The sequence below is a fragment of the Hydra viridissima genome, unplaced genomic scaffold (genome assembly GCF_058129835.1).
Source record: "Hydra viridissima isolate aposymbiotic clone 2 unplaced genomic scaffold, HvirCarnegie_v1 scaffold_4, whole genome shotgun sequence".
NCBI classification, from domain to species: Eukaryota; Metazoa; Cnidaria; class Hydrozoa; order Anthoathecata; family Hydridae; genus Hydra; species Hydra viridissima.
The window spans coordinates 2,635,446-2,660,351 of NW_028324303.1; the positions used below are offsets into that span (position 1 = coordinate 2,635,446).

General features: G+C 27.8%; 3 protein-coding genes across 4 annotated transcripts; all 3 read right to left on the reverse strand.

Annotated features, from left to right (window-relative positions):
* Positions 1–8,387: 8,387 nt before the first annotated feature.
* LOC145182514 (uncharacterized) lies at positions 8,388–11,658 on the reverse strand. The gene is made up of 4 exons (XM_080057669.2): positions 11,507–11,658; positions 10,764–10,871; positions 10,416–10,682; positions 8,388–10,330 (listed from the first exon to the last, which is right to left on the reverse strand). Exons 1-4 carry the CDS (start codon positions 11,600–11,602, stop codon positions 9,491–9,493), a joined length of 1,311 nt encoding a protein of 436 aa, XP_079913795.2. The 5' UTR covers positions 11,603–11,658; the 3' UTR covers positions 8,388–9,490.
* A 2,255-nt stretch (positions 11,659–13,913) lies between these two features.
* LOC145182516 (UBX domain-containing protein 1-like) lies at positions 13,914–21,293 on the reverse strand. Of its 2 annotated transcripts, XM_090084351.1 has the most exons (12): positions 21,111–21,293; positions 20,903–20,956; positions 20,012–20,124; positions 19,828–19,864; positions 19,043–19,079; positions 18,596–18,690; positions 18,253–18,307; positions 17,676–17,740; positions 17,498–17,569; positions 17,252–17,312; positions 16,591–16,674; positions 13,914–14,385 (listed from the first exon to the last, which is right to left on the reverse strand). In XM_090084351.1, the coding sequence occupies exons 1-12, from the start codon at positions 21,179–21,181 to the stop codon at positions 14,167–14,169; spliced, it is 963 nt and encodes a 320-aa protein (XP_089940477.1). In that variant the 5' UTR covers positions 21,182–21,293; the 3' UTR covers positions 13,914–14,166. The 2 variants fall into 2 exon arrangements, with proteins under 2 accessions (XP_089940477.1, XP_089940478.1); XM_090084352.1 differs by lacking the exons at positions 20,903–20,956; positions 21,111–21,293 and adding an exon at positions 20,671–20,687.
* Positions 21,294–21,363: 70 nt separating this feature from the next.
* Positions 21,364–22,134, reverse strand: LOC145182521 (trafficking protein particle complex subunit 4-like). Its single transcript, XM_080057679.2, has one exon. It carries the CDS (start codon positions 22,132–22,134, stop codon positions 21,466–21,468), a length of 669 nt encoding a protein of 222 aa, XP_079913805.2. The 3' UTR covers positions 21,364–21,465.
* Positions 22,135–24,906: the final 2,772 nt, after the last annotated feature.

The following is a 24,906-nucleotide window of genomic DNA, read 5'->3' on the forward strand; positions in this document are numbered from 1 at the left end:
AGTGTTGGAGACTATTATTTTAAAAATACTTGATTACTATTAGTGTTACTTTACATTAAAAATAATGGACTAATAGAGATTACTTAAAAGGGTTGTTATGATAACCAATTACATGCAATTCATTAGTCCCTAGCTCTGATAAGGGCAGGGAACTAATTTATCTCTTCAACTTGAGCAATAAACAAAGTAGAAGTGGATGTTTAGCTTACCAATACCAAATGTAAAAATTAAAAAATATATACAAAAAAAAACTAATAAAAAGTTATCAATTCATTTATATTTAAATTAGAAAATTGTTCAAAAAAACCATTTATTAAAAATAAATAGATTGTAAGATTTTATCTCAAATTTGCATCCTATTTAGTAAGTTTGTTAAAAATTATACATTTAATACTGGTAATAAATTCTTTAATTTATTTTTAGATGAACCAGACAAAACAGAAAAAAACTTTATGCTTAGCTTCATTACAGTTTGTGAAATCATTGATTTCTGTTTTTGTATTCTTTTTTTCAGGTCTTTTTGTTTTTGATTGCTGATCATTGAAGATAGCAATAAGAAATTACAGCCTGACAACCTGTATAACTTCCTGAAATTTTAATTGCAACGATAAGATAAATTGTACGGAATTATTATATATTCATATTCAAGTCAACTTGATACGAATAAAGAATTTTAAAAACGTCATGCTAGAGGCAATGAAAAAGGCACATTGAATGCTATACATGTACATATTACGTATGAGCCAGATAGTGAATGTCTTGATTCACGCGTCTGGTACCATTAGGTACCAAATATTTTCAATAAAACTTTTATAGAGCAACATCTATTCTCGTCAAGTCCGCACTGAGATCACTATCAAAATCTCTTGTTGTTTTAATTTGACTTTGAAACATTTTAAGTTCTATTCTTTTTACTTTAGTTAGTCTTATTTAGAAAATTTGCTTTGTGTTTAGAAACTTTTATTTGTACTTAGAAATTTTGCTTTGTAACTTGGGAATTTTTCCGTAGAAGATGAAACTTTTAAAGAGGTAGAGCTGCTAATTCTAAACATGTCTCGGAATTTTCTTCTCCGATACTGAAACCGGAATTTGCTTCTCCGATACTGAAACCGATACTTGACAGTTATTGATATCATTTAAACCGAGACAAAACGAGACTTAAAAAACTTCAACTCCTTAAAATGATACGAGACGAAACGAGAAATTACGATCCTTTTCCCCTAGTTTAGACGAGGCTAGGCGATACTTTACCAATACTTTTTTACGACTTTTAGATAATGCTAAATAATACTTTTTTTCTCAATTTAAAAATTTAACCAAGAGCTACTTTGCCAATAGTTTTTAATAATGTTTTTGAAATGCTTTTTTTTTTAATGTCTTAAAAATCTTTTGGATGGACATTTTGAGATGTTTTCTCAATCCAGTCGAGTTATGGTCTTTCACCTGAAACAGTTTTTTGCAAAAGTTGCATTTTGTTGAATTTTTTTCGCCATCAACTTTAGGGGTAAAGTGCTCCCAGATGACTTCACGATGTCACGGTATTGTATTAGATTTTATTGTGAAACAAAAATAATCTAAAATGGCCTCAAAAATTTCCTGTTTGATTTGGAAAGCAGATTCTTTTGCATTAATAAGATGCTAAAATATATTTTTAGTGCTTACCTTATAGTGATAAAAAAAAAAAAAAAAGTACGATATTATATAATATAAATATTTGCCAGATTTTACTGCAACATTTAGACTCTGTTGTGTTATCCTCTTTTAATTTACAAGCTGTTTATATTAAAATTATAAAAAATTAGGATTAAATTAAGACTTCTTGCGGTGATGTGCACGCCTTCATTTAAATGCTTTTACTATTAGTTAAAAATTTTGGTATTTTCATGATAGTTTTATGAAAAAGTGATATTTTCATGATAATTATGATAATGTATTTAGCGCAATGAAAACACAAGTCTGTTGAACTCTTTTCTGATTTCTTATCAAGTACCTTTTCCTCATATTAGACTTTTAGATATAATTTGACATGTGAGATATGTTTGATGTTGTATAAGTATAAGCTGAAATAGTTTTACTAGCCTTTCCTAATCGGCATTTTAGGTATAGTTAGATGTGTAAGAAACGTTAAATGGCCAAATGTTTTACTGGAAAGTTTCGTTTTGCAGTTATTCCGAGAAAAGTACCGTTTTAATTTATTTCGAGAAAAGTATCGGCATTTCTCATGATAAGCGGGACTAAACAAGCAAGACCAAATAAGACTGGTATCGTTTCAAACGAGAAGTAATGATATCAGGGCCAACTTTGACTTTTCTATGTAAATACTAACTTCTCGTCTGTAGCAATACTTTTTGTTTCGAGGCGCAGATGCTTGATTAATACTGAATGTTGTTTATAATTGGATTGATTTTATACTTGCAGCTTTTAACATTGATTGGGTTTACTAGCTTAATGCGAACGTTGATGGTTATCTTGCTAAGTTTATCATTTATTTTAAAAAAATTTCGAAAAAGGTTTGTAGTATATTTTAGATTAAGCATCTGCTTTGCACCTATGCGTGGCCCACATTAAACCGTTTTACAAAAATTTCAACTCAGGTAGTTTCTTTACATATCTGCGCCTCTGTTCTGCAATTAATTTTTTTTTCAGCTTCCGCCAACTGTAAAGTATGCCTTCCAGCTTCTCTGCAGCATTCTTTCTTCAGCATTTTATGCTATTGAAATAAAACGCAGACCTGAAGGTAAATTGGAAGTTGAGCTCCATGTCCTTTTTTTGCAAAAAAAATTTTTAAGATTAAAGCTGTGAGATTTTATTACTGCTAAAAAAAAAAAAAAAAAAATATTTATAATAAGTGAAACTGGCAACAACAATTTTTAGATTTTTACTTTAAAGAAAAAAAATTACGTCACTCTTTTTACTTACAGAAAAAAATACGTCACTCTTTTTTTTATGTTAACAGCAAAAAAAAACTAGTGTTTGGTTATGATTTTCACGACAAAAGAATCGTAAATTTTTTTATATAGAGTTTTTATTATACTGAGTAGTTTGATACTACAATCAATAAATCAATATCAATATATTTCGTGTTAAGGATGTTACAAAAAACACAGGCCATCGCAAATAGTAATTCACTAATAAAACGCAATGACCTAAATAAGATGAAAAAAGACAAGAGAAAATCATAAGAAATAAACTAGTCACATAGTAAAAGTAGAACTTTACAAAAATTTATAAGTAAAACTTTTAAAACTGACTTAAAATATAGGTCAAATTGTTATTATAATGTCTTCACATATACATACATATATACACATATACACAAATAAGAAATTATAAAATGTACAAAAGTTATAAAGTTGTAAAGTTAAGCGTAACTTTTTAGGTAGAAATGATGGAGTGGCTTTAAGAACAGATTCTTGGATCTAAGGATAAAATCTATTTTAAGGGTGTACGGAAGAGTGTTCCAAAAAAGGATACACTGATATGTAATGGAATTTATTCCATGTTTAGCTGTCTGTTTTTGTGGGATGGTTAAGTTGTTAAAAGTGACTGATCTTAGGTTATGCCCACATGTTGTCCTACTATTAAAGTAGATACAAAATATGGAAGGAAGGAGACCGTGTTGTTGATCCCAGATAAATGAACAATTTAGAAACTGGATTAAATCGTAGAAACGAAAAACTTTGAATGTAAGATACAGGATATCAGTAGGGAAGTTTCTTGGACAGAAATGAATTATTCTTATTGCTCTATTTTGAAGCGAAACAATTTTAGAAAGACAGAGGGTTTTAGATTGCCCAAAAACTTAGCATGCATATTGTAAATGTGAACCAGAAATTGCGTGATATATAGATAGTAATGTTTCAAAACTAGCATAGTGTCGAATTTTTGCTAATATGCCGTTGGAACGGTTTAATTTGAGAGTAAGGTTATTTATGTGTGTTTTAAATTAAAGTTTCTCATCTATCATAACACCAAGATAAGTTATGTAACTAGACAAAGGCAGCTTTTGGCCACTTATTCTAAAGTTCAACTATTTTGGAAGATTCTTGTTAGTTTTTTTAGAAAGGTTAGTATATTGCGTCTTAGTATGACTATTTCTGTTTTTTTAGTATTAAATGAGATTTTATTTGTTCGGAGCCATTGAACAAGACTGGCCATATCCTTATTAATATATTTATTTAGTTTTTTGAGGGAGATGTCATTAATTGAAGATTTGTATCATCGGCAAAATGATACGTTTACTAGAACGTTTGCTAGAAAGATTAAACACGCTTAACTACGTTTCCCACATTTGAAACTGGACGGAAATTTAAATATTAGGAGTTTAAGTATTTTTAATTAAGTTTTTGTAAGTTTTTTTTCTATATTTTTTTTCAAACCGTCTCAATCGTCCTCATTTTTTTTTAGTTTTCTGCTAGAGTTGACGGGAATTAAAGCTAGTCACATTGAAACAAACTTTCTGTTATCGAGAGCAAATACATCAGTACTAGTACTGGTAATCAGAGTATATTCAATCAGTGCATCGTTTCCTATATACAAGATAACTATTATATTTTACAAAAACAGCAGTGTTGATGTTGTACATGAGTTGATTTTCCTACAATCGATTCTGCATTATAACAATTCTTTTCACTTAACTAAATGTATTGCCGTCGTCTGTCAGAGTAATTTGAACTACTATTTATTGTGAATATGAGATGCTTTGAATCGTGAATCTATTGATTCACGATTCAATATTATTATGTTAATTAATTAATATCAAAATTAATTAACATAATTATGTTAATTAATTTTGATAATGTCTGTTTTGATCAAGTTATCAGTTAAATCAAATACTCTCATTAGGCATTACTTCAATTCTCATGTATTATCATATATCATGTATAATCCCAATGGGTATCGTTCCGTTTCCTAGTTAGATTTATTTAATAGCATCGTTGGAGGTATTTCTGGTAGAAACTATCGTTTTGGCATCTTGCATTACTCATTTTCCATGCATTTTGGTGCATCTTATCAGAAAATTCATCAGAAAATTTACTTGAACAGTGTTCAATAATAAAGTAACTTCTTTTCAATTATCTGAAGACGCTGACTTTACCTTGTTTTGTTTGTTTTAATTTGTCTTCATCTATCAAATGATTTGAGTCTTTTAAAGAACTATATCCTACACAACTTTATTTCGATGGCATCCTTTTAAGTGTGAATGTTATCTCGCATAGGCTGGCGAAAACACGAGTAAGGAATGTGTGAACAGGCAAAAAAAAAGCCGTAAATTTTTTGAAAGAACTGTATCCTACACAACTTTATCTAGATGGCATCCTTTTAAGTGTGAATGTTATGCATAGGCTGGCGAAAACACGAGTAAGGAATGTGTGAACAGGGAAAAAAAAAAAAAAAAGCCGTAAATTTTTTGAAAGGATTTGAAAAGTATGGTTTAGAATGAGCATCGGTGTTTGGTTTTTAAATCAGTCTTTTAAGATCAATAGAATTTTTTCGGAATTTGTTAAATTTTTTTATGTGATTAAAACAGCAAATTTGCTGTAATAAATTTATATTCATGCACATTTTGATATTTTTTCAATATTAAGTTAATATTAACACACTTAATCGAATAGCATTTTTGTGTGATGTCTTGAAGGTTTTAAAAAAATAATAATAGTACAAGGTATGCGAGGCAAACAAATAATATAAGGTAAGTGAGGTATCTGAGGCATCACGAAACTTTTTCTAAAATATTACGACTTAGTACGTCTAAATAGATATACTATTTTCAATTCCATTTATTTCAAATGACCGGTATAGAAATTTGTACTTAACTTGTCATTAACGGAAAAAACAAAATGCCGCAGTTTATATTACAGTTACAATTACCCAATCTTTTTCTCTCCAAAAACCACAAACAAAAATGGCATTACTGCGTGCTGTATTAGTAATGACTACATCAGAAACTACATCAAAAACAACATCAAAAAAAGCTTCTATTAAATTTAAAAACTTTGCAATATAGCTATAATAATTCATAATATAATTTATTAGATAACATAGTAAAATATTCTTATTTAAAAATTGGAAATATTGCATTACTATATCAACGCTGTTTTTAATTGTCGACACACCTCTATTTTTACTAAATCCGGTCATAAACTCATATTTCATTTAAACACAATTTATATTGCGCAAGTTCCCACAGATAGTTCAAATCCTAAAGTAATATTACGTCACGAAAAAAACACCACAGTGAAGCAACTTGTCTTGATCAAAAGTTTTTCTCATTCATTTTGACTTCTGTTTTTGTGCCTTTTCTTGATTTTTCTTTTGTATTGAATGAAAGGATTATCTTTTACTTTTACACAGTCTGTAAATATTGATGGGCTTCATTTATCTGATATCTTAGCTGTAGCTTCTTGATCAAGGCACTCCACAGGCTCCAAGAGATCATGGAGTGGAGTACATCAAGAGATGTACTCCACAGATCCAAGAGATCCACGAGATCAGAGAGTAACAAGACAAAAAACAAAAGTTATCAAATTTTTTTTTTTTTTTTTTTTTTTTTTTTATAGAATACAAGTTGGCCGAGTATACGCCTCGAGTTTTAGCTAGAAATAAAAACATTAGAAATTGAGATATTGTTTAAGTAAATATTTAAATATAACTTTTTGATTTATTTTTGTCTGTGTTTCAAATAATTTTGTAAATAGCATAACAAGAATTGATTGCTAAAAAAAAGCCATTTTTATCATTAAAAAATAAAAATAAATTGCATAACGTTTTTTCTTAAAATTGCAGTAAAAAATTGAATGAATTTTTTATTTGTATTTAAAAGTATAATAAATGACTTACTATGTGTCACTTTTTGGACAGTTTGAACATCATCTTTGAATTCATTATCTGACAATCAATAAATAATTTTTTGAAATCAATTCTGTATCACTACTGTTTATTAGGGTGACTCTTAAAATGACATTTTTGAAAACAACCTACTCCTTTAATTTGTTCCATGTAATACTAAAACACTGAATTTAAAATTTTTTTGAACAAAAAATATATTCAGGGGTAGCTCAAGACCCTTAAAAATTTGACATGTCCCTAATGTATTGAAAAAAAACGTTTTTCTAAAGTATGTCAACCTGGTACTCAAAAGAAGCGAAATTATATAAAAACCTTCAAAAATAATAATTAATTTACCTAAAAAAAATATGTTTAAAAAAATTCTCAAAAAACTTTCAATATATTGACTTTTTTTTCTCAGCTAAAAAACAATAGCTTTTATGCATTTATATCTGTAAAAATTATTTTTATGAAATATGATTTCCATTTTTGAATTTTTTATATAATTTTGTATACTACTGTGTATTTCTCTTAAATAGAATTTAAAGAAACAAAAAACAAAAACAAAAAAAGAAAGATTTTATAATAGGTAAAGAAAAATATTCCTACATTCAACTAAAAAATAAACAAATATTAAGTAACTAATATTAAGTCGCTGTTAATTAGAATTTCGTTAGGATTCGATTAGATTTTGGCTTGTTACCAGGGCGGACAGCAAGAGACAGTTTCTGGAAGTTATAGCTACCTCATCATTTATCAAATTGAATTCGTTTTATGATCCGGAAAATATCTCATTGAGAGTTCTTACTAAAATTTTCATTTGCATGAGTTTAGTTCATCATACTTCCGCGATTAAATTTAGAACGAATTGACTAAATATAATGTATGTTGTTTGGATTTAAACTTTGTTTGTATTTGTATTTAACTATGCAAATAATTTGGGATCAAGTTTTTGCGGTAATTTTTATTTTTCTGCTCACCTAGGCTATTGGTGGACAGTGATGCTTGCCAACCAAATGAAGATTTTTTTTGTGTAACTATGTTTGTAAGAAATACGTCATAGAGCGTATATCTTTTGTGTTATTCGTGTTTATTTTCTACAGATAGTACATATACAACGTAATTGTTTCTTGAAGTGATGTTTGTTTGTTTTAAGTATGAGTCATGAAACGGTAAACACTTTTCTTTGTTAACGTGTGATTTTTCTGAACTTTGCCATTGAGAAAAAATGTTCACGCATTTGCAATTCATAATTTAAAAAATGGAATGTATTTACACAGGCCGGTGGGCCGGTGGGCCAAATCTAGCTGATGGTCAGGCGCTGAACTGTTAAACTTTTTTTTTTGGCGTATGACTTTTCTCAATTTTCCCATTTAGAAAAATGAATTTGCAACTAAAAGTTAAAAAAATGTGTGGTCTTACACACATTCTTAGACGCAAACAAACCTGTATTTGAGGCTCAGGCATTGAGTTGTGTTGTGTAACTAAAGATAAACAGACCTGCATTTGAGACTCAGGCGTTGAACTATGTTGTGTAACTAAGATAAATGGACACACAAAAAATATCAGTTTTATCTCAATTATATTCTTTACAACCGTAAAGGACCCTCATCCTAATTGTAACTGGAAAATAAATAATAAATAAGCGAAGGAATTACAATATAAATTTAAAATTTTATCATATAAACAGCAATTTGTCATTTGATGGGCGCAATTTAGAAATATAAAACGGTGCTAAAAATGCTTCTTATAATCGGCTCATTAACAAGAAAGAAATCGCTGTATAGAAAAGGAGAGAAAAAAAAAAAAAAGAAAAAAAGAAAAACGTCAGAACCATATTTACAAACCAACAAGATAATACTTTGAACAAGTACTTGAAAAATTTTTCGTTTAAAAAATAACAAAACAAAAAAAAAACAAAAAAAACAACAGAAAAACACATTCAACTTTTGGAACTTTATAAAATAAGATTTAGTAAAAAATCGTAATTCTTAGTTATAAAGTTTATTCAATATAAAAACAGCTTTTTAACAAGTATGAACAGAATGCTTTAAACAAATAAGCATGTGAAAACTACACATGCAAGCACACGCAAATTCAAAAAACTGGTTCCATGATGCTCTACATGAAATTCTTAAAAATAATAGTTCTGAAATCAAATGGGAAAGGTAATTAAATATTCCATAATTTATACCGTAAATTTAAAAAAAAAAAAAAAAAAAAAAAGACACTGATTAGTTAAATTAAAACTAAAAACTTTTTTAAAAAAGAGAATAAAATTGATGAAGTCATATATTTACATTTTCAGAAATAATTAAACAAGTCACGAAATACTGCATATATAGTTTTTTCAGCAAATAACCTCACAAAAATAGATAATTCAGAACCAATACAAAATGATCAGCTACATTACAAAAGTGACATTAAAAAGAATGTCAAAAACACAGAATTTCAAAAACAGAATTTAAAACACATTTATAAAAACCCCTTTATTTAGGTTAGTAAAAAAATAAAATAAATAAAGTTAAATGAAAACCCTGAATATATGTATAATTTATATCATATATTTATAAATCCTGCATCATATAGCTATTTATGAAAAATATTTCCTTGTACTAAAACAAATCATCTGATGCAGACAGTTAATAGAAATCTTGCAAAATTATCGAAAAACCTTGTGTGAAATACGCTCATGTTCAAGCAAATGATGCCTCATTCTAAACCTTTTATTACATAAAGTGCATGAGTGTGGTCGCTCACCAGTGTGTAACATAACATGACCCTGGAGATGATGTTTTTGACGAAATCTCTGGCTACAAAACTGACATTGAAAAGGTTTTATACCCCTATGAATCATCATATGTCTTTCAAGAGCAGCACGTTTTTTAAAAGTCTGAAAACACTCAGCACACTGAGGTCTCTGTTCACCATTTTCATTTACAACGTGGAGAGAAGTAATAGGTTTCATGGAAGATCCATTTTTGGGTAAAGCTATGCTTCTTTTACCCTCTCCATTCGATGCTTTAAACACAGAAAAAACTTGTGGTGGAGAATTAACCAAAGGAGGAGTTGTAGCAGATAATTTTAGAAGTAAATGTGATGGTTGTACAGGTTTTGTAACTGAATCATCAAAAGAAACTTTGTTTATACCATCACATTCAAGTTTTGCAGGTGTGATCCTTTCACCAACATATGAATTTGGAAGAGAGCCATTCCTCAGAGAGTAAGTAGTCCTTACCTCACACACACCATGCGGTTGATTAAAACTGCTTAAGCTACTGTCTAAATTATAAGAAACATGTGAAGTTGGATGAGATTTATCATTTAAATTTAAAATGGTCATCTTAAGTGACCCTGGTAGTTCTACATCTTTATTTGGAAGCAAGGATTTTTCAGATTGTTCTAATATCTTGTCAGAAGAACGATATGTCTTGTGTGGTAGTTCAATGTCACAGCTAATTTTAGAAGAGTCTTGTGGTGATCCAACTCTATCTTCATTTGCCTTTTAATATAAAATGAATTTAAAATTAGAGTGAAACAGCATTCAAAAATATAAAAATTATTAAATCATGATTACTACCATTCACCTGTATTTCAGCAAGTGGTTCAGCATAAACATCTGAATCTCTGATAATTAAAACAGGATACTCTTCAACTGGTCTACAATCTGGTATATCAACAATTAGTTCTTCATTTGAGAAAGGTTCAAAATCTTGGAAAGTTTGATTTTGACCATTTTCCATGCCAATAAATTTTTTTGGGTGACTTTTCCTGCGACCTGATGTAATATTACATTTATAATTGGGTAGGCTTTGCTTGCTTTCAAAGTTTTTTTTCTTGTTCACATTTTTTTCCTGTAACAAAAAAGTCAGTAAAATAACAAATAATTAGAAGAATATTATCTTTTCTTGAAATAAATTTGGAGAATAGTATACCTTCTCTAAATTAGCCCAAAACTCCTTAATAACTCTTTCACATGCAACAAGGAGATCTTCTCTCTCCCAGGTATCTCTCCAAGCAACTTTATAATATCTAACACCATCCTAACAAATAAAATTATGAGATTACACACACACAAACACATACTTGCATGCATGCTTACATACATACGTACATACATACATACATACATACATACATACATACATACATACATACATACATACATACATAAATACATACATACATACATACATACATACATACATACATACATACATACATACATACATACATACATACATACATAAATACATACATACATACATACATACATACATACATACATACATACATACATACATACATACATACAAACACACACCTACGTACATACATAAATACATACATACATACATACATACATACATACATACATACATACATACATACATACATACATACATACATACATACATACATACAAACACACACCTACGTACATACATAAATACATACATACATACATACATACATACATACATACATACATACATACATACATACATACATACATACATACATACATACATACATACATACATACATACATACATACATACATACATACACCAACTAATTCAATAAAAAAACATCAGTTTATGAAACTTTTAAAAGGATATTCCACTTTTTAAGAAGCAATCTATGCATAATTTCACAACTCCAAAAACTTTTTTACCTTTCTTACGCATGTATCAAGAACACACTCAACTTTATCAGCGATGCTTTTATTTTCTGTCCTTCCGAGTTTCTCCACTACATCTCCGAAAGCCATCGCGCGGGTATGATGTGAACTCACGGGAAGTAAAGGTAATATTTTGAAAGTTATTTTTATCATATATTTACTAGCGGTCCGGAAAATGTTAAATTTTTGTTTTGTTTTGACAGAAGAGAGGGCGGGGCGGTATTTTAACGATCAGAAAAAAAAATCATGCTTCGTTGCTGAAGATCTCACAGCAACTAACTTAAGCAGTTGACAAAATAATGAGTTTATTAGAACAATTGGTTATATTTGTAATCTGTTAAATAAAAAAAAATACTCTCTAAAATTCACCTACTCAATACAAAGAGTTAGATATATGGAACCATAGTTGTTTCTGGTTACGTCATGATATAAAAGTCTATTTAAATAATTTGTGAGGGTTCCAAAATAAAACTAACTATTATTTAAACATTAATTTGATTCCTAATGTTTTTATTACATAAATTCAAAATTTAAAATTTGACTATTTTTTTGTGGGTTTTTTTTTTTCAGTATGAATTTATGTTTCGTGTTTAAAAGGTTTTTAAATTCTTATAAGTAGAAAAAATATTTCGTTTATCTACTTTTAATTTTTAATCGACTAAAAATGAAATTAATTTTAATACGCTTAATAACGTAAGATAAAGCAAAGCTTTGTTTATCTAAAAAATCGCTTTTTAATTGAATATAAACGTGAATACTTTAAAAACGGCGCTATTTTTGCAAATCTTTGCTAATAGAAGAATTTTCACTCGCACTCGCTTCAAGTTATGCATGCACACAAAGGAAGAGGGATGGGCATGAAGCTGTTATTTACTGCATATGTTGACCCAGCGTGAGTTTTAATAAGGCGAAGATCAAACAATTTTAATGTGAGAGTTTTTGTTTTTCTTAAAGTTGTGTTTCGCAACATTTTTTTGTAAACAGCGCATGGTTTTTATCTAAAATTTTATAAACGAATGTCGTTCTATTGTATTGTACCTAAAGCACTTTTCAAAGTCACAAGCAACACAAAACAATGCATCCGCTGTGATTCGCACACTGCATGCTTCTTTTAATTACTAAGATAGAATTATTTTTTTTTAAAAGAAAAAGCCTCTCATCTCGAGAGAGAAAAAAAACGCGAAAAATTTTGCTTTTGCTCACAAATTGCACAAACAACTCACGAAGAAATTAACTTGCGTAACCAAATAAGAGATTAACTTGCGTTTAACTCCAAAGAAGAAGTCAAGTTGCGTTTAACAGAAGAAGAATTTTATTTGCATAAAATTTATGCATATTACTAAAAAGGAGTGCAAGAAGAAAAATTTTAGAAGTGAAAACAACTTAATTCTGTTGAAACTGAAAATATTTCTAAATTTTCTAAATGTGGTAGGAAATTTCTTTCCGAGTATCTTTAACAATTAGGTTTGGAAAATTTTTTTTTTTTAAAAAAAAAAAACCTTTTACGCTTTAAATTGCGCTACACGCAAATACATCGCGCCAAACATCAGTAAAAATTATTTATGACGTCACGTTCTCTCATTGACTCTCAATATTTCAATATTAGTGTAATATCAAACACCAATACGGAGATCGCTAATTAGAAAGTATTGACACGACATTCAATTACAAGAAATCCTCTCACATTGCAACTTAAGCGAACAGGAAATGAGTTTAAACAGTCGGCTCACAATTATTGAAGTTAACAATGTTACGTAATCAAAGGTATTTAACGTTTGGAAGAGGATAGCGAGTTATTTTTTGAGCACTCATTATAAATAAAGTATTACCTTACTTCCCATTTTTATTTCCGTGTAGGATTTAATTCGAGAGAATTAATTAGTTTTAGGAAGTTTTATATTTTCATGTAACATTAATATTATGGGGTTGAAAGAATGTTTATACATTCAATAAAAATGTTTGTCAACTTGTTTTTTTTTTTACGAAGTATTTCAAACCCGGTGGATTCTGCTCACCCAACAATTTATTTTCAAGTTTAAAATTCGCATTACTTAATCTTCCGTAAACAAAGGTATTCAAATCTGGCTTTTGTTAACTATAAACAAAAAAAATTTACGAGCTAAACCAATAGCATTACCACACCTATCTCAGTTATTATCGAGTTAAAAAACCGAATCCATTTTCTCTTTAAAAAACAACATATCTCACAAAGAAGACGTCACTTTTTCAAGTATTTGATTTGGCTGAAAACCAGATGACTTATTGATGCCATGATGTCTTTTATAATAAACAATTGTCCTAAACACTTTAAATTAGGAAATAGAATCAAATCAATCTTACAAAATTTATAGGCAAATTAGAAAGCCTTTCTTCTATGTGACTTTTATGAAACAAGCTGCCGTTATCAACTTGAAGTATTTATTGCTTAAATCTAAAATGCATTAAACAAATATGAAAAAAAAAATGAGCCTTTGATAACTAATAGTTATCAACGCGTTAAAAGTCTGTTTTTTAGGCCCGATACTCTCTAGGTATGGTTTTTCAGCAGTCAGTCTCAAATAGAATGTTAAAACAAATTTAAAATTCAGTTGTCAAGATTTAGCTAATGTTTGACAGAAACACATATTGTTTCCATTTCCGATATGCTCTTTATATCACCTAGTTAGAATCAAGACTGAAGATGGAATTAAACCTAATTCCCGTAGTGTTTTAGCCATATCGCCTTCGCTAAACACTTTTCGTGGAAACGATGTGGATAAGCTAAACGGAAGATTCCCATCAGTTCGATTTGATGCAATGAAGTCGCGAACAGCATTCAATGTTTCGTCGGCACTGAAGCTTGATTTAATCGTCACCCCATTCGTTAGACGAAACTAAAAGAAATGATTTGCTTTAAATAAGAAATTGATTTTAAAAAAATCATCCATATAAAAAAAAAAATTTCAGCCATCCATTTAAACAAACAAATGACACTCGAATATCCATTTGTGATTTTCAAAGTATTTTTAAATTGACAGAAATTTTTGTGACGTTTCACTGCAAATAGAAAAAAACAAAAAAACATGGGATTTGGGAGATAAATGTTTCATTTGAATTGATTATCCCTTTGAGTTTTGATATAAAAAGAGTTAGGTGTGACAAAAATTTCCCGATGACAAAAAGAAGTATGATCTAGATTAAGAATCGCGTAGGAACAGAAATGTTTCAGAATGTTTTTTAAAAATGACATTTAGAAAATACACCCTTGTTTATATATTTTTAACACGGAATAACTATAATTCTGAAATTCTAAGGATATTTAAAAAAAAAAAAAAAAAAATTGGAATTTTCACCACCATCAACAAAATTTTATTCGTAATTTTTATAGAAAACAAACTAAATGGCTTTCGTTAGCTTTTCAAGAGATGTCTTACAGTTCATTCATCGTCCAGATAAGGTTAATAAACGAAGATCTTTTGGATAAATTTAGGAAATTGAAGAAAATAATTTTGGTTTAAAAGGCAACTCAAGTTTTTTTCTTTCTTTCGCAATCAAGTCATTTCTTGAAAAGTACGGCGTTTTCTTTTGAGAGTGTATGGCGACAACAATTTCTATAAGCTAAATAACTACGAATACTTGTAAAATATTTGTATAAATAATAGCTTCTAATATGTTCTGTCTCTCTTTTTTTTTTTTCTTCTTTCCCTTTTTTGAAAGACAAAAATCTCTTTTTGAGAGACTTTTAGGTGTCCGTATTCTATCTTTTCATCAAAAAATATAAAAGTAATTTTTTTTTTTTCTGTTTTAATTTCTAGTCAAACTATTCAGAAGGAAACACATTTTTCTTCCTTTTAAAAAAATTTTCATGATCTATTTTTAAGAAATTTTTCAAGGGGAAGGATGTTTTTGCAAACTTCTAAAAATAAAACAGTTTTTCTTAGTTTAAACATTTTTGAGGTAGCAACACTGTGCAGAATACCAAGATTAAGGTACTTTCCCTTTGAAATTTGAACATACACATCCACATTAATACTTAGCATGGGATATAGGAAACAGCATTTAATTTTTTTTCATAAATAATATTAATTTTTTTTCATAAATAATATTTATTTTTTAGAAACCAAATTTTAGGGTTTTACCCCCTGAAACATAAAACTTGTAAAAAAAAAAAATCTTACATCTCGTTTATAACAGCATTATTGATTACTATATTACATTATTTTAAAGATAGTTTTACTAAATTTCAATCAATATTTTGCTCCATATTTTCAATTTTTAATTTGTCAAGTTACCCCTGATTCGATTTAACAAAAGTTTTGACTTTTTTTTGTTTAAATTTAGTTCAAATATTTTTCAATCATCTCTGAAAATTTAATTGTCTAAAACGTATTGTAAAATAAATGGTAGACAATAGAGAAAAATGTTGTTGTTTTCTGGATTATATGGCTACTTTAAGCACTTTTTCTTCGACTTAAAACCACGGTACATTAAAAATGTTATGAGCCAAATTTGTTTCGACTTACAAGTTAAAAATAATCCTAATAAATTGCGTTAAGTATCTCGAAAATATTTGTTAAAGTTTAAACCAAAATGCATTGAAATCACCTAAATAAGATTAAAAAAAAAAAAAAGGTTCAAAAACAGGTTAAACAGGTTATAAAAAGTTTACTCAACTTTTGGTTAAAATGTTAATTTATAAAAGAATATTTATAAAATAACAATTAGCTACAAACTGTTATATTACGTGAAAGTGTTCAAAGACATTTGAGCGGGAAATTTTTCTAAACAAGAAATCTTCATTTTAATGTTTTTCTTAAATCATCATTTGCTGAACAATCTAAAAAACAGAATCATCAACACTCAGCTGTTTGCTTAAAATGCTTTGAAAAACTGAGTATTTATTTGGCGATTCCTTAAATTAAATGTATTTTAGACAATAAAAACACGAGATTATATCAGAAATACAACAAATGCTTCAACTAGACAAGCCAGTGTTTTTCTAGCATAATTGTAAATCTTTCTTTTCAGCATCTACTATTTTAATTTTTTAGAGTAATTTATGACAAGTTTTCAGAAAAAGTAAAAATAAAACGGTCTACTTGTATCGCGCAAACTTTACACTCTTTTTTCTCATGCAGAACAATAGGCGAAGTGACTTGATCGCTCTTCAATGGTGAAGTTGTCTAAAACAAATTACAACACTATAGTCATAATGGTTTTATTATACATATAAATATTTTTAAGATTCTACTATCTCTATAGATACTATTGTTTTAATATGCTTCAACTTGTTTTCATTTTCTATTATTATTAGCACATACATTTTAAGATTAAAAATATGATTAAAAATAGTTAACTTAATGTTTTCAAAAGATAACATAAATTTATATAACTTCAGATGGTGATAAAAAACATACAATAAAAATAATAACAATAACAACAACAACAACAATGATGATGATGATGATGATGATGATAATGATGATGATGATGATGATGATGATGATGATGATGATGATGATGATGATGATGATGATGATGATGATGATGATGATGATGATGATGATGATGATGATGATGATGATGGTGGTGATAGAAAACAACAAAAATAACAACAATAATAATAATAACAATGATAATATTAACAATAATAATAACAATGTTAATAATAATTAAATAACAGCAACAATATTAAAAAACAATGAAAACAATAATAGTAAAACTTTTATCAAAAATTTTAAATTAATTTCCATTAGTAACCTTATTTTGCTTTGCTTTAAAATCAGCTCTATCTTTTGCAATATCTTCTTTTAACTTTTCTCTGCAAATAAATGAAAAAGTTCAACAAATGTCAAATTTGTAAATAAATAATCATTTGACATTTTAAGTTCTCTATCAATCAACATTGTTGAAATTCATTTTCTTTTACTTACATTTTACTTCGTTATTTGGCACTAAATAATGTATGATGCATTATTATTTTCAGACTTTTTACAAAGAAAAAACCTTAATCTTTTTTCTTCCATCCTCTCCTTTCGTCTTTCCTCAGCAATTCGCTTCATTTCTCTTTGAGCTAATCTTAAAATGAAACTGATCATTTTTAGTTAAAACTTATTAAAAATTTAAAATTTAAATCAATAAGAGTAAAATATGAAGAAAAAAATCTTAATTACAAGTAGCTTACTCTTCTTTCGCATTTGTTATTTCTTTACCAATTCTCCTACGAGCTAACTCTTGAGTTCTGATTTTCTTTAAACAAAAGAAAAAAAAAGGAAAGAAGTTATATTTAAAATAATTATTATTATTTTATTTATACTATAATATACCTATATAATAAAAACTCTTTATTAATTCAATTTTCCTACAAGCTAACTCTGGAGTTCTAATTTTCTTTAAACAAAAGAAGAAAAAAGAAATTATTTAAAAATATTACTGTTATATTTATGCTGTAATATATACACATATAATAAAAATTCTTTACATTTTTCAAATACATATTTTCAGGAATCAAAAAATCAATACAAAAACTGATTACAGAAGTAATATTGACAACATATTAGAATGATCTAGTAACCTTTTTGGTTAAAAAAGATGACTTAAAACAGATTTCTTTTTAAATCTTATTTCTGCAGCTCTTTCTGTCTGATTTATAAATGAATAAAAAAATCTCATAGTTCCATCTCATCTTTTCAAATCTTATGCAACTTGTTTAAAAATGCACTATTAAGATTTTAATGTAATAATTACTAGTTTTCTAAAACCTCTTTTTCTTCAACTTCTCTTAGCTTCCGTCTTTCTTCAAGTTTCTTCTGAAGCCTGAAATTAAAAATTTTTTAAAAAACAGTTCATTTAACAGTTTTTTTTTTTAACCATACGAAATTTAGAAAGAATGGTGTTTTCAATTATAACGCCAAATTTTTAAAAAAAAATTATTTAGAGTATTAATTTAGATCTCTGGGCTCCGGTTTTAATATTTTAATCTGAGAAGATTATTTATTCACTGCATTAGTGCATAAGTGTAAATTATTGGAGTTGTTGCTAGCTTAAAAAAGTTATTGCATTTGCAGCTTGAAAATAAATTAAATGAAAAACTAACATAAGAACCTTTGCTTCTGTTCAGCTTTTTCTTCATCAGTTAACGGCTTTATATGTTCCGATGACTCAGCAAAGTTTTGATGCCCTGTTCTTGCAGCATGTGCCTAAAATGAATAAGATTTACAGATACAGTAATAGTAAAGCAAATAAAGAGAAAAAGTTTGTTACAGTAATGCATAGTTGAACATAAATAGACATGGTCAAACATAAATAGACAAGTGTATGTAAAAAATATAGAAAAAAAGTTAAACCTATTATAAGAAGGAAAAATTAGGAAACATTTTTTCTAAAATTCTCAAAAACCAACTGAACTTTTATTGAAGCCCAAATTAAATGGCGTTAGCAATAATAGTTTAGTACTATATATAGCAACAAAAAAATTCAAAAATAGGTCTTTTTATAATGCCTAGTTAAAGTTTTCAGCTTTTTCTTTTAGATCCAAAATTTTTTTTTTACCTGAGCATCTATTTCAGTTTGAAGCATCTTGCCACAACTATCAAAAGAATTGAAATTTTAAATGAAAATTTAAAGTTTAAGCAGTCATATAAAACAAAGATTGATTGAGTATACATAAAAAACTTTTCCTAAAAACGAAAGATATCAATCAATAATGTACCAGTCCAATGCACTATTTCCTATAGTTTAAATTCTTTTGCTACACACTCTGCATGCTAGTCTTTTGAAAAATAATGTTTGGGATGGCTAGCAGATATTTTGGATTTCTTATAAAAATCAATTGTGCCATAAATTGTACATAATGACTTTTTCAAATTTAAAGTTTACAAAAACTATAAAAATTTTAAAAAATATAATTCATTTACACAGTTTTCGTTTAGAAACCTTTTTAAATAAGTTTAATATTTTCATTTAGAATTTCATTTGTTGAAGAAACAAATTTTTATAAACATTTTGAAACTGAATTTCATAAGCAAAATAATAAGGTAAATAAATTAATACATATATATCAGAGAAAGATGCTTGTTATTGATTTCTTCAGGACCTAAATCCTGCAGATTTTAAAAGTTCTAAACGCATTCACATAAATGGTGATATAAAAAAAAATATATACAAATTTTAATTTCTTCTTATGGTAAATTGATTTCAACAAATGAATTTCAAATAGTTAATTGATTTCAACACATGAATTTCAAAATTGTGAAAAAGAATTTTGTAAGAATTATTATGAGATTTACAACCAAATGAAATCAAAATAACACACAAATATAAGCATTGATACATACTCTTCACACTTCAGAGAGTGCACACTATCTTGAATACCTGTAGAAAAAAGATTGCAAATTAAAGAACTTTAAATTAGCACCTCAAATACACTATTTATAATTACAAGATATACTACATAATTTTAGTATATACATTACTATAGAACTTATTTCTCAGAACTAAATTTTATGAACTTTTTTTTACTAGCTTCTGAGGTGGAACAAGATTGTGATAACACTTCTGAGTCTGCTTCAGTTGGGATGCTGCCAAGCTTTTGAGCAGTAGCAGTGTCGTCATCAACAGGATGACTAAATAACCTTTAAAGAAAGTCATTGAACTAATAATAGTGAAGAACCTTCATTATTGTCTAAAAACAAAATTGCACTGGCTCCTATCTTGTACTTAAACTTTAATTGTATTTCATACAGCTACAGTTACATACAGTTAAGAATGCGACTTATCATTTGTTTAACAGCAGAATATATAATTGCATATGAACCTAGCAGTGAGGAGAAAAGTAATTTCTCTTCCTGTTCAGATGATTATTTTACAGGCATTGTTTTTAGCTTACTGGAAAAGGGATAATACATCCCTTTATTTGCTCAATATTAGGAATATAGAGAATTAAATTATGTAAAAAGACCATAAATAAGATGCATTATCTTATAATTTAAAGTTTTTTGATTTAAAATTTTCTTAGACATTCTTTTACATTTTCATTTGTAATATTTTCTTAAATTTTCTTAGTTTACAACTTTTTTTTGTTTTTTTAGATTTTCTTTAACTATTAAAACGTAAACTTTTATTTCAGGATAAGTTTTTTTTTTTTCATCTTTCTTAAAAAAACATTTCAAATAAACAACCTTTAATAGAAAACTTGTATTCACATCACTGCAGGTTGATCATGATTCCAATGTTTATTTTCCATGGCAAAAAATATTTTAATTTCATTATCTTAAAATGGTCATGATTTTTAGAGTTTACGAAAATATCTTAAATTTTTTTAGCATTATTAAAAACACTAAAAATCATAATAAAAATAAATAAAAATGATTATTAGAAGGAAAAAAAAAAAGTAAAAAAGTTGTTTGATACCATTCTAATGCTAATGGTATGCCTTGATTTCTTGTTGCATTTAATGCTTGTATGCTGAAAAAAAATGCATCTAGTATGTAGACAAATGCTGAATTTGTGAAAACAAGCAAAATGATAAGAAACACCTCAGTGTGAAGGAAATATTTCCTATATGCTAATGTGTTAAGAATGTAATTAAGATTATGTAATAAACAAAAATTTGACATACACACGCTCTTTACAAAACCCCATGTTAACCAACACTTCAATATCCATATAATTATCAAGTGAAGATGCCATTCTAACAAAATGTATTTTTTACAAAAATTCTTTGATATTGGAAAACCTGCATTTATATCAGAAACACTGGAATAATGTGTAATAATGTGATTGTAAAAAAAAAAAAAAAATTACATTATTTTATTCAGAAAGTCAGTATATTGCTTGGAGATTAAGAAAGTCATAAAGAAACAGAGTAAGTATAAATGATTAACTTTATTATAAACTTTGCTATGAATTTCTTGATTAAAAAATACTGTCCTTAACTTCTAAATATTGAAAAAAAAAAAAATCAAAAAGAACGATTAAGTGACTCCTAGGCCATGTGCTAAACTTTTTTCAGTTTGTTCAATTAGCTTCTGCAACGCAGTATCAAATAAATCACAACGAATAGGCATCTCTAAAGAATAGAAGGGATTCTTTAGAGCAAAGTCTGAGTATATCTCATACATCTTTTTTAAAAAAGCATCCATATTCGACACTCGAGTGTTTGTCAGGACTAAGAACTTCACACCTGTAATAGACTGGAAACAATGAAGTTTAAATGAATTAGTTTCCATAACTTCAATTCCAGATGATTTTTCCACAGGTGATAATTTACAAGATATAGCAAACAATGAATGAAACATAGAGGCCAACATAATTCTCTCATTAGTACTTAACTTTGGTTTACCAAACTTTAAAGAAATTGGAAAGTTATTCTCATTGCTTAGATGCTTTAAAATTGATGTTCCATCTGCAAGCATTTTTCCATTGACATTTTGTCCATTTACAGATAATAATGAATACCCAACCTTGATACCATCTTTCTCCCCAAATGTAACAACAACTTTATCATCAATTTCTTTTAACACAAACCCAAGAGGGTATCCAAATGTTTTTTCTGTCTCTATTTCATTTAACCAATTGTCACGCTGGTAAACCAAACCACCAGCTTTGTTAATCAAATAAACACTTGATATGTATGAAGCCATTGTTTTAATTAACCTTACTATATTTTATATATTTATAAACTCCTTTAAAAAAAGAAAAAAACCTTAACATATGCAAAAAAAAAAGTCATATTAACAAACACACAATGAAATTTGTCACTGTTTAAAAAATATGTACATTTTTTTAAAAATCATATTTCTTATAAAGAAAGTTTAACAAATTATGGAAAAAGTACAGAATAGTAGTAGTTTTGATTATTTTTAAACATTTATGAACTGTAGTTTTATAGGATTATTGAAGCAATTATTACTTAAATTCGACAGAAATTAAGGAGCTTTATTATTCGATTAATTTTTTGTTGTAACTTTCTCCTTTAAATATGGCTTTATTCCAATTAATAACTTTACACAGCCATGATTGTGTATTTCCAAAGTAAAAAATAACAGTTAATTTTAAGAGATTATTATATGTCATTATAGTTTAAAGGAGGAAGAGGGAAATGGATGGAAAGATAAAGGCTTTATTGGCTTTTTGGGTTTATGTCGGATCAGAATAAATTTTTTCAAGGGCTATTTTCTTTGAAAGTCTTACATTTTCAGAAACAGCATTGGCTATGGGAGTTTTCAGGATTACAATTGTAGAGAAACAATTTTTTTTTAATTTTAAATTTTTCTTATAATTTATTGGTAAACATAATGTAAACGATTTATCCAGTAGGTGTGTTTTTAGGAGTAAATATATTTCTAGTGCACACCCATGCCCAGAACAGTCTAAATTTACTTAACTTACTTTTTAAAGCAACTTCTAAATAAACAAATAGAAAAATCAAAGTTTTAAAATTAGTTATACTCTGTGCTAACAAACACAGAGAAGGAAAACCATTGAATTTTTTCATCTAGTTGAAAAACTAAAAATAGTGGAAAAGTATAATTAAGAAATTTACACTATCTGTTTTTCTAAAAACTCTTAACAATTTCCCTTGATCTTTAAATCAAAACATTTTCTTAGAAATGTTTATCTGTCCTCTTTCGGACACCTCTTTTGCCCTCGACGTTCTATCGGCGTTTTTTATCCTGTTTGTTATGGACGGTGACGTCACCAATATTTCAAAATGACAAATAAATGCCATGTCTAAAATGCCGAATTTTCTAACACTTACAGTACCTTTATTTTCATTTGAAGGTTATTGTACATCAGCAGAATAGTACAATTACGAGAAAAACATGCTTTAGAAGTGATTTATTCACAGAAGAAGGAAAAAAAACGAACGACTTTTTCACCAAAATTTTACACGAATTCATGTTCTCTAATGGTGAGAAATCATGTCAAATAAAGTACAGCAAAAAAAAGAAGAGCGAGTTTTTTTTGCAATAAATCACACACAAAAACAATTTCTCCTTCCATGGTAGCTTATCCTTCCTGGAAGGGACTCGCTGGATAACCCATAAATATCAGGTTTAGTTCTGTAATGCGCAATAATCACTCTACAACATGTTATACATCAAAATAAGGACGTTTTGAATAAAGGAAATTAACGTTATTGTTTAAAAAAGTAAATATGCACACTGTAAATATTCTCATACATGGCGCGTACCATCAATTACCCGCACTTTATTGTTTAAAAAGGTAAAATGCAAACTGTAAATATCTCATACATGGCGCGTACCATCAATCACCCGCACTTTACAAACATACAGTATTAGAATTTGTTGATGGAAAAAAATATCAAATCATAAATCATAAGTTATTTGCTTGTCCCATCTTACACCTTTAGAAAAATCACATCTCTAAGAACAGTCACTATCGTGCGAATATTACAATGTTTTCATTCTAATTTTCAACTTTCAAAGGTCAAATTTATCAAACCAATTTTTTTTTTATTATTATTAGTTGCAAAGTTAATGAAATAAATACTCAAGAAAAAAAAACAAGAATCCTATTTCTTACACCAACTATATTCAAACAAGTCCTGTTTCGTTTATTTGAATTTTAATAGTATGTTTTCGTTCTTATAGCGTTGTATGAAGATTCTTCAGTAGTGAAGATAAGGTTACACATAAAGTTTATCTTTTATTGTTTTAGTAATTTTATTCCTACTTTCAGTTACTTCTTTTTTGTGATAAAATATGTTAATGTTTCAAATGATATTATGGTATGGTTACTTGACATTATTTTGAGTTCCTAAATAAAAAAAAATCTCGAACAAGTTCGGAACTTATTTTTCATTGTTATTTGTTATACCTACGCCATTGATCTCCTTATCAGAAGGAAAGTCGAAAAACTTAAATCTTCGTGTCATAATTTTTTTTTTTTTTGCATTTACACAAGGTTAGATAATTCTCGAAAGAAAGAAAAAAAAAAAACAGTTGCACCACAGATATCATCCACAGATATCATCCACAGATATCATCCACAGATATCATCCAAACATTTGTTTTGATATCCGAGTTTAGTAAAAGAAGAAGAAAAAAATTGCCTTAAAGAAATGTTTAATGAAGGGAATATTACAGACAAAAAAAATTGGTTTGGTTAAGTAAATAAAGTAATTTTACTAAACTTGTTAAACTAATTAAAATAAACTTGTTAAAATAATTAGCTTCAGTAATAAGTAAAAATTATTTTTATTCGAGCTTAATCTTTTAATCTACACTTATTTATTATAATCATCATTTTCAATATTTTTTTAAAAACTATTTTTATCTTTAAAAAACGAATAAGACGCTTAAAACAATACCATAAAAGCCATAAAAATGAGGTAGTATCCCGAATGTCAAGCCATTCAAAATCAAAAAATGTCACGCTCCAAAAATCAA

Excerpts from the sequence above, each read along its gene's own strand:
- LOC145182514 (XM_080057669.2), bottom strand. The coding sequence starts at position 11,602 with ATGGCTTTCGGAGATGTAGTGGAGAAACTCGGAAGGACAGAAAATAAA. Across the intron at positions 10,683-10,763 it reads TTTGGGCTAATTTAGAGAAG|GAAAAAAATGTGAACAAGAA; the intron begins GTATACTATTCT and ends TTTTTGTTACAG. Across the intron at positions 10,331-10,415 it reads AACCACTTGCTGAAATACAG|GCAAATGAAGATAGAGTTGG; the intron begins GTGAATGGTAGT and ends TTATATTAAAAG.
- LOC145182516 (XM_090084351.1), bottom strand. The coding sequence starts at position 21,181 with ATGGCATCTTCACTTGATAATTATATGGATATTGAAGTGTTGGTTAAC. Across the intron at positions 19,865-20,011 it reads TTGTTCCACCTCAGAAGCTA|GTATTCAAGATAGTGTGCAC; the intron begins GTAAAAAAAAGT and ends TTTTTTCTACAG. Across the intron at positions 18,691-19,042 it reads AAACTGAAATAGATGCTCAG|GCACATGCTGCAAGAACAGG; the intron begins GTAAAAAAAAAA and ends TATTCATTTTAG.
- LOC145182521 (XM_080057679.2), bottom strand. The coding sequence starts at position 22,134 with ATGGCTTCATACATATCAAGTGTTTATTTGATTAACAAAGCTGGTGGT.